Below are 8,496 nucleotides of genomic sequence, written 5' to 3'. Positions count from 1 at the left end.
GTAACTGCGACTCGTTGGTCTTCAGTCTGATCGTTTGTATTTGAGGAAGTAGGTGTTTTTTCCTGGAGTTGAAATCTCAATTAACCTAAACATATTAATTTAATATGTTTGCTGTCTTCAGCTTGTTCCTCAAGAGGCTAGAAATTAATGAACACATTTTAAATAAATACACCAACAAATCAGTCAGCAGCAGAGAGTATGAAGCGATAACTCATCTGCTGCATTTAGTAATTAAAATGAACCGTCAACAGTTACAGAGACAAATGAAATTCTTTGATGAGTCGACTCTTTAACTATAGTTTACATGTTTAAATCTCGTCTCTGGGTTCATGTCTCTGTCCTTCGTGAAGTAACACACTGTTTTAAAATGCTTTGTGACGTCAGCTGCTGAACATTTGTCCGATGTGGTTTGAATGTGGTGTGAAATTGTTTTCTGCAGAGAGTATTCAATCCCGCTGGTGTTTTATTCCTCGTTACATGGAATATTATAGCTCTTCTGATCATCATGTGGTTCTGAAACCTCGTGAGCACCACTTCAAATAAAGCGTCACAGTCCTTCTAGTGCTGAGATCATCCCTGGTCCTCATGGCCGCTGTTATCAGGAATGGACCATAAGAAGCCATGGAATGAAGATGATCCCTTATTTGTGTGACACACAATGTTCCAAGTGAATCATGACACACAGTTACTATTATAATAATAATATTAATACTAATACTAATACTAATAATAATAATCACAATTATTATTATTGTGATTAGTAGTAGTTGTAGTAGTATTTTATTATTATTATTGTTATTATAAGTATTATTATTATAATTAGTAGTAGTATTATATTGTTAGTGTGTTTTCGTCTTTGAATCTTTGAAACAGATCTAAAGAGGAGTTCAGAATTAAAATGGTAATATTCTGACCTCTAGAGGCTAAATTCTTAATTGCACTTGTACGTCAGGGAACATTTTATTTATTATTGTAGATAATTAAAACTTGTGCAGTAAAGTAAATCCACTCTCATATGTATATATATATATTTCTCATATTTCCCTAATGCAGCTTGTTGTGGTTCCATTTTACAAACATTTTTTATATTTATTTTGTTAAATAACAGAAACACATAATTTGAAGTATTGTAAAGTGAGTATTGAAATAAACCAGTAATAATATGAATGAAGCAGAAATAAATCATAAAAGTTCAGATTTTATTTGAAATCTCAGGCTCGATCTCTTTGGATCGATTGCTCGAGTCTGGACCTCCCAGCAGCGCTCTGATTGGTCCACAGGTCCTGGCGCCAAAGCATCAAACAGGAAGTAAATCCAAACAACGGAGGACGCTTCAGTGTTTCACAGACTCGCTTTAGTTTTTTTTTATCTTTTGAAACAAACATGGACGCTCAGCCGTATCGTCCCGTCCAGGCTGGAGTCGGGATGGAGGAGAACTTCTTGTCCCTGGACGACATCCTGCTGTCCCACGAGAGACTCCCAGTCCAGATGGAGTGCACCTTCCCCCGGCTTGGATTCCTGGAGAAGTCGAGTGACACGCAGGACATCGCGGAGGTAGTTCCTGAAATAACCAATAAACATTAATGCTGTTTAAAATCCACGCTGCATTTTCAATGTGAGAAGAAACCGTCAACACCAAACTCCCTTCAAACTTTCGACATTTGTGTTTTCCCTCCCTGCTTTGCTGAAGGTGTCTCCGTGAGGACAGTCTTATAAAAACTAAAACAGAATAAACATGTCTCAGTTCACAACTCGGCCTGTTTACAATGAACCCAACCTCACTCTGACATGTGACGTCCTTCCTGCCAGGGCACGAAGATGGAGCTTCCCCTGTGGTTGTCCAAGGGTCTGTACGAGAAGAAGAGGAGGGTGCTGTCCGTGGAGCTGCCCAAGGTCTACAGAGAGGGCTGGAGGACCGTGTTCAACGCGGACCCCAACGTGGTGGACCTGCACAAGAGGGGGCCCTACTACTACAGCCTGGGCTCCCAGATGCTGCACTTCGACAGCCCAGAGAACCCAGATATCGCACAGACGCTCCTGCAGGTGAACGTCATGCACAATAACCCTAACACAGCGGGGGGGTCATTTCAAAAGAAAGATAATTCATACGTTGCATTAAATCCTGAAGAATCCAAACAACTCGTACTGGATTTTAATTAAGAAGTAATCTCACATGTTGTTGGTGTTTCATACATCGCAGCTAGGGGGCGTAATCAGATCAGAAAACGTGAGCACACGTGCTGTGTGTTGCAGCAGCTGTTACCAGGCGGACTGAGTCTGATGCTCATTATGAGACGTCCTCATAGATTCATACGTCTCAAGATTTACATACGGCTTCATTGGAAAATCATTACTTCAAATGTCCTCTGCCGATGTTGAGAATAAATCAGAGAGCGACTGAAAACGACTCGTTGAGAAGACGGACTGCTGAGACAAAAGAAACCAACAAATCAAGGCGGAAGCCGGGAATTTAATTTGATTGCTGCTTCATAGATTTTACATTAGAATTAAGTGAAACTTAGCGTTTTGCTACAGCTGCTCTCAGACCTGCACTGAAGTTAGGACATGTTTTCTTGAAATCTTCTGGAGGGCCTGTACGTGAGAATATAAACGTTAGAGTCTGTTGCAGAGGACTTATTCATGAACGTTTCCCGCAGCCCCCTAATAAAATGTCTGAATAATGTCTGAGTGAGTCCACGTGAGAAAACAGCAGGTGTTTTCAAGTGTTCAGTTCTGAAAACCGCTCAATATTTTTGATGTATAAATGAAGTTATACACATCTGAGGTTATTTATTGTCACTTTGATTAAAATTCAATTAAAGTAAAATATTTTCCCGGGCATGATTTTGTATGCAACTCTTTTACGATGTGTGTCAATCTGCTTGTGTTGTCTTTCCTTGCAGACGTTCATTGGTCGGTTCAGACGGACCATGGACTCTTCCCAGAATGCCTACAACGAGGACACGTCTGCTCTGGTGGAGCGTCTGGACTCTCTGGAGAAAGGTCTGTTCAGGTCCGGGCAGAGCGGACTCAACGGTTTCCAGAGCTGGGAGAAGGGTCAGGCAGCACAGCTCACCGCCTCCAGTCTGGTTCTCAACTACCGCAAGAGGAAGATGACCGATGTCCAACACTGACACCTCTGACCCCGACCTGCAGTTGAAAGAAGTCGAACTCTGGTCAGTACCTCAGTCAGTACTTTGGAGCACGACAGCAGCAGGATGCTGTGAGTTTTCTCTGCCCGTGGCCGAGGACATGGACCTGTAAACAGTTTAGCTGAGTTGATTAATGAGTAATTAATTTATGATGCAGTCAGGTCACATCCACTCGAAGAGAAGCTGAGTATTTCATTAACTGGGTCACAAAAACAATGTGACCCTGTGAGTTGCATGTGAAATGTTAACAATTGTACAGTACCTACTTTTTTATTCTTAAAATCTTTCAAACTGAAGACGTCAGAGTGGACTTTATTTAACATTTTTATTTTACATGTTTAGATACCAATAAAATTATACATCCATCATCTACAATGCTTATCCTTTGAGTGTCACGGAGGGGGGGGGGGGGCAACATGTTGTTCATGGTGTTTTGTCCACACACTCTCTGAGTGTACGGTGTATGTGAGAGTGTTTGGCCTTTAGCTGCTGATATCATCAGCTTCCTGTCCCGGTCACTGTACCGCTCGTTATCCAGACGTGATATTCAAGTGCCAACGTGTGAAAGTTTCCAGGCGGTAACTTTAAAAACTTCAAAGACCCCCCTCTGAGATTTAAATTAGACAGAAATAGAGCTTTTAGTTAACAACACTTTACGGATTCATATTAAAACAAAAGTAATTGTTTTATTTTATCCCTTATTTAATAAATGAAATAAAAGTTTCACATATAAATACCAGCGGGGACAAATAACACAAAGACACAAAGATGTTAAAATTAATGATGTTGTTCTACTTAAACAGATTTTAAAACATTTTTAAACATGCCGTCACCAGAGAGGGTAAAGATTAAAAATATCCTAGATATTTATATTCTTCCAGTTTTGTGTCTGTCACGTGTTAAAGACGTCACCTACACACCCACTCGCTTCCTGTTAACTTTCTGTTATTCTGCTGCAGTCTCACATCGTCTCACTGGGACATTATTCCAGTGGCAGGATAAGTTCAAGAAGACTCCGGTTCATCCCCTGTGGATTCTTTATGTCTGAACCCCACTTCACGTCTGAGAGCAGCTCAATTCTGGATAAGAGGTTGTTTCTCGTTTGTTTTCTAACTTCTTGATTTGGGGATGACGCAGAAACATGTTGACACTTTGAAGCGAAGCACACGGATGTACTGAAATGACACGTGAGGGTGGCCCAGCTGTGTGCTGAAGTGATAAATGAGGGTCAGGCGGTGGACAGCGAGTTGGGAGATGGGTCACTGGTGATGAAGATATTGATGTTGCCTCTGGGATGAAACTATTGATCCTGATATGGGATTGTTCTAAAAGGGAGGACCGCACATAAAGTTCTGAAATTTGTTGTCTCTCTCCCGATTCTTCAGCCTCGATATTGTGGCCAAACGCATTAATCGGGGGTTTGACCTGTTACCTTCTTGTTTTAATGTCCTGTTGTTTGACCACATGTGGGTTGTGCTGCAGTTTGAGAGACAAGAAGTCCAAGGAAAGTGCTTGGGACAGATTTCAGGGACAAAAATATAAACTAAAAATGTTTCCTCTAGTTTCCCTTCTCTGCCGTCATGTTTATATTTTAATCTGCGGCTCTTCTGTCAGCTGTGCTCCCCGTCAATCAATCTATCGTTCAATCCGACAGATGACGGAGACGTAGAAGGTTTAAATGAATCAAACATGCTACTCTTTCTTTTAGGACATCATAAAGCATCGTTGGTTGTCGCCCACGATGACGCACCACGAGACATTAAACAACTGCTGGTCGCCTGTTTCTGGACCCTGGTGCCGAACGTCTTCTGGGTCAGAATATGAATGTGCAGCCGTATTTAAACTCCTCTCGTAAATCCTGTTGTATTCGCGACCTTCACTGAAATTCAGTTTGTTGGATTTCATAACATTTCTCCTTTGGTTTCACTGTTAAACACTTATTTTTAATTCACAGGGGACTCAATGCATTCAGTCCCAGAGGGTTCTTTGTTGCGGTGAGAAATCTAAACGGTGTGGATTGTTTGTGACTGGATCTAAACCCTAACCCGACTCCACGGGCAGATACATTACCGGCCTTTCATTACACCTGTCTGTGGCTCCTGGTGAACGGTCGCTGCTTCCAGCTAAAGCAAAGGGCAGACTGAGGGGAGGCGTCCAGGAAGCTGACACACAAGACACTAATGCTGCCTCTGGCTTTTGTCTCCTTTAAGGGCCACTGACATTTGGTATTTGTTGGGAAACCGTTTGTGTACACGACAGAATGCTGCGAGGGGCCCAAGGCTGCGTCTGCCTCCCTCTCTCTCTCTGTGTATCTAATTTTTCTACATGTAAGTACCTGATTATAAAGACATTTAAATGATATTCTTTGTTTTCACATCTTATCCCTGCATCTTTGAGTCAACCTGACGAACAGTTTAATCATTTTCACTGTGGAGACAGAACTTCTTACTCTGAGCAGGACCAGCAGTTCAACATATACCAGTTAACGTCCCAGTAGTTTATTAGCTAATTCAGTAATTAAGCTCCTTATTACTAATGGATTTAAAGTTAACCGCTGCATTTTTCATTGTTGCTCTAAATAATCCACTGAATCCAAAACTGTTGATTGAAAATGAATCCACTATTGTGTTCCCTGAGGACAAGTTGGTTGGAGTGAGTCTATAAACCTGATGGGTGACAGGCTACAGCCACCATTAGAATGGAATCCAGTCCTCGAGCAACAACTGCAGCAACACATTTCACAGACACGCACACACACACAGACACGCACACACACACACACACACACACACACACACAGATACCAGTTCTGTAAATATGCCTGATTGTTTTTCAAACATGAATTATTCCCAGAGAAAATCCCTCGATCTGAACAAAGACCAAAGTTCTCCTCCACACACCGTCCTTCACTATCGTGGTAACGTGTTTAAAAGTTTTTGTGTAACAAACAGATAAGAGTGAAACTATAAACTCCCTGGTGGAGATAATAAAACAGCACTCGGACAGTTATATTTTTATTTTTTATAAATATAATTTTGTCACCGTCACAGTGTTGAAGTCCTCAGAGCCGAGCCGTTTAAACTCCTGCAGGCCGTCGGATGAACAGCAGCGTTCCCGCTGGCGTCAACAGCTCAGCTGTGTGATACTGTTCGGCTCTGTCTGTTCACCAGGGCCGAACAGTATCACGCTGTAAATTGTCTTTGCGTTGCATCATGGGAAATTTCGATGATGTCAACTTCTAAAGACAATGATTTAGTGTGTTTGTCACGGTCAACAGAGGGACGCAGGACACTGACTCAGAGTCCAAATTAACACGAGAAAGTTTATGGCTTAATCTCAGAATGGGAATGTTGGAAATAGAATGAGGAACAACACACACAGACACACACAGAGACACACACACACAGAGGAGACAAAGGAGATACTGTGAAGAGGAGATTGATTGATCAGGATGTCTTAGTGTCTCAGAGTTCGCTCCTTCAGACGGGTCAGCTGAAGGCGTCATTCCAACATCCATGTATCTGACAGAAGCTGAAATCTGCTTCAAATCATTGTCACGTCTGTCGCGTGTTAGAAACATCATCAACACGCTCGCTCGCTGGGAGTTTTCAGATATTTGTCACATGGGCTCAACTGGACATTTTACCATGGGGGGGGGGGGGGGCGCCAGGAAAGTTAGTGAATCCGTGTTACACGTCGTCATCGTCTCGTAGACGTGAGAAATGACTCGGCACAGCTTTAAGGGAGATAGACAACACATCTGGTAACAATCGTCTGTATTTCAGTATAAAAGAAGAGCCATGACCACAACAATCACACTATCTCGTCCAAATACTCGTATCACTGCTGCATAGTCCGACACACAACTCACCCTCCACCAAATAGCTGCCTATTTTCTCCTCACGGCTGCTGCCACCTGCTTCACATAATGCTCATCGGACCCCCTCCTCTCCCCGGCCCTGACAACATGGCTTTGTGCGAGCTGTTACTCTTGTGCCAACGCTGGGGGGGGGGGGGGGGGGAGATAATACTCATTTGGAGAGCATAGCGGGGGCGTTGCTTCAGATACAGATAATCCTCACACCTCAGCGCTGAGATGTGGCTGCATGGCTGCTGCAGTCCTCGCGGCCTTTTCTGTCTTTCTCTTCGTTTATTCTGCTCTTCGTTCTTGACACTCTGTCCTTTTCCTGCTCCTTGTTTTCCTTTGGGGGGGGGGGGGGGGGGGGGGCATGCTTTAGATGAGAGGAGATGATAGAGGATGTATAAAAACACGAAAACTTCTTGCTATTGATTAAATCCCTAAAATGTTTACTAATGTTTATATTCTTATTATTTATAAAACTTGTTTTTCGTACATATAAGAAGTAAAACAGGAGTACTTCAGGTCAAAGTACTTCTACTTTGATTCTGTCCTTCTGTGAACTTTTTCACGCATTCTTATTTATTTGTAAGCAGATTTAGTTTCAGTCACTTTTACTTTTCGGTAAATGTCTTTAATTTTCTACTCTGATATCGATAACGAGCTGTGAACGGGTCCGGTCAGAGTGGACAGGTGACATTTCACCTGCAGCTGAAAGGAAATGCAACATTTTAAAAGGAGCTTTTCTGGGAACAGTTTACATCGGTTGTTCGAAGCCCCCCCCCCCTGTGGTGCCCCGGGTGAGCTCTAATGGAACACTGAGGTTTCAGCAAAGGTTAAAAAATTCAGTTCAAAAAGAGTTCACGAGGATGTGATTCATGTTCTGTGTGTTTAAAAAATTCCACAGGTGGATTTTCATGTGACATTTTGAAGCGATTAGCTCTTCTACGTTATGACGAGAAAAAATATCAACTGTTTCTTTTTGGTGATGGTGTTAGGGAAGAGGGATTCGTAAAGAAACAGGTTGTGAATTGTTCGTCTTAAATTTCTTCTTGAAAGTGAAAGTGTATTTTTCAGAATTTCCATCTCATGTGTTACATACACTCGCGTTTTAATAAATCCAGCTACCGACAAATTCAAGATTTGTGTTTACTTGAGCAAAAGCGACCAATAGATATGTAACTTTTACTGAGCAACAGCGCCCTCTATTTACTCAATCCTAACAAAGTTTAGCTTCTCTTTATATATATATATATATATATATTTATGTGGTGGTGTGTTCCTGATGTTTTCATTCATGTTATATAAGCATCACATTTAATAACTGGTGATGACTGACTGAAACGCTGGTCGTGGTTGTTCGTGTGGTTGAAGGACCCGATGACAGAAGGTCCAGATCTAATAAAATAATTTCTCCTCCCTGGAACCTGCTCGCTGGTCCTTTAAGAGTTTGATCTAAAAGCTGTGTGACAGGTCAACTCGTAT

At 42.1% G+C, this 8,496-nt stretch overlaps 1 protein-coding gene across 1 annotated transcript; it reads left to right on the top strand.

Moving 5' to 3' along the window:
- Positions 1-1,276: 1,276 nt before the first annotated feature.
- gins3 (GINS complex subunit 3) lies at positions 1,277-3,527 on the top strand. The gene is made up of 3 exons (XM_020108998.2): positions 1,277-1,554; positions 1,810-2,043; positions 2,904-3,527. The coding sequence occupies exons 1-3, from the start codon at positions 1,384-1,386 to the stop codon at positions 3,132-3,134; spliced, it is 636 nt and encodes a 211-aa protein (XP_019964557.1). The 5' UTR covers positions 1,277-1,383; the 3' UTR covers positions 3,135-3,527.
- The last annotated feature ends 4,969 nt before the right edge of the window (positions 3,528-8,496 follow it).

This window comes from Paralichthys olivaceus, chromosome 7 (genome assembly GCF_024713975.1).
Source record: "Paralichthys olivaceus isolate ysfri-2021 chromosome 7, ASM2471397v2, whole genome shotgun sequence".
Taxonomy (NCBI): domain Eukaryota; kingdom Metazoa; phylum Chordata; class Actinopteri; order Pleuronectiformes; family Paralichthyidae; genus Paralichthys; species Paralichthys olivaceus.
The sequence above is the reverse complement of the archived record's forward strand: the minus strand, read 5'-3'. Positions and strand labels throughout refer to the sequence as shown.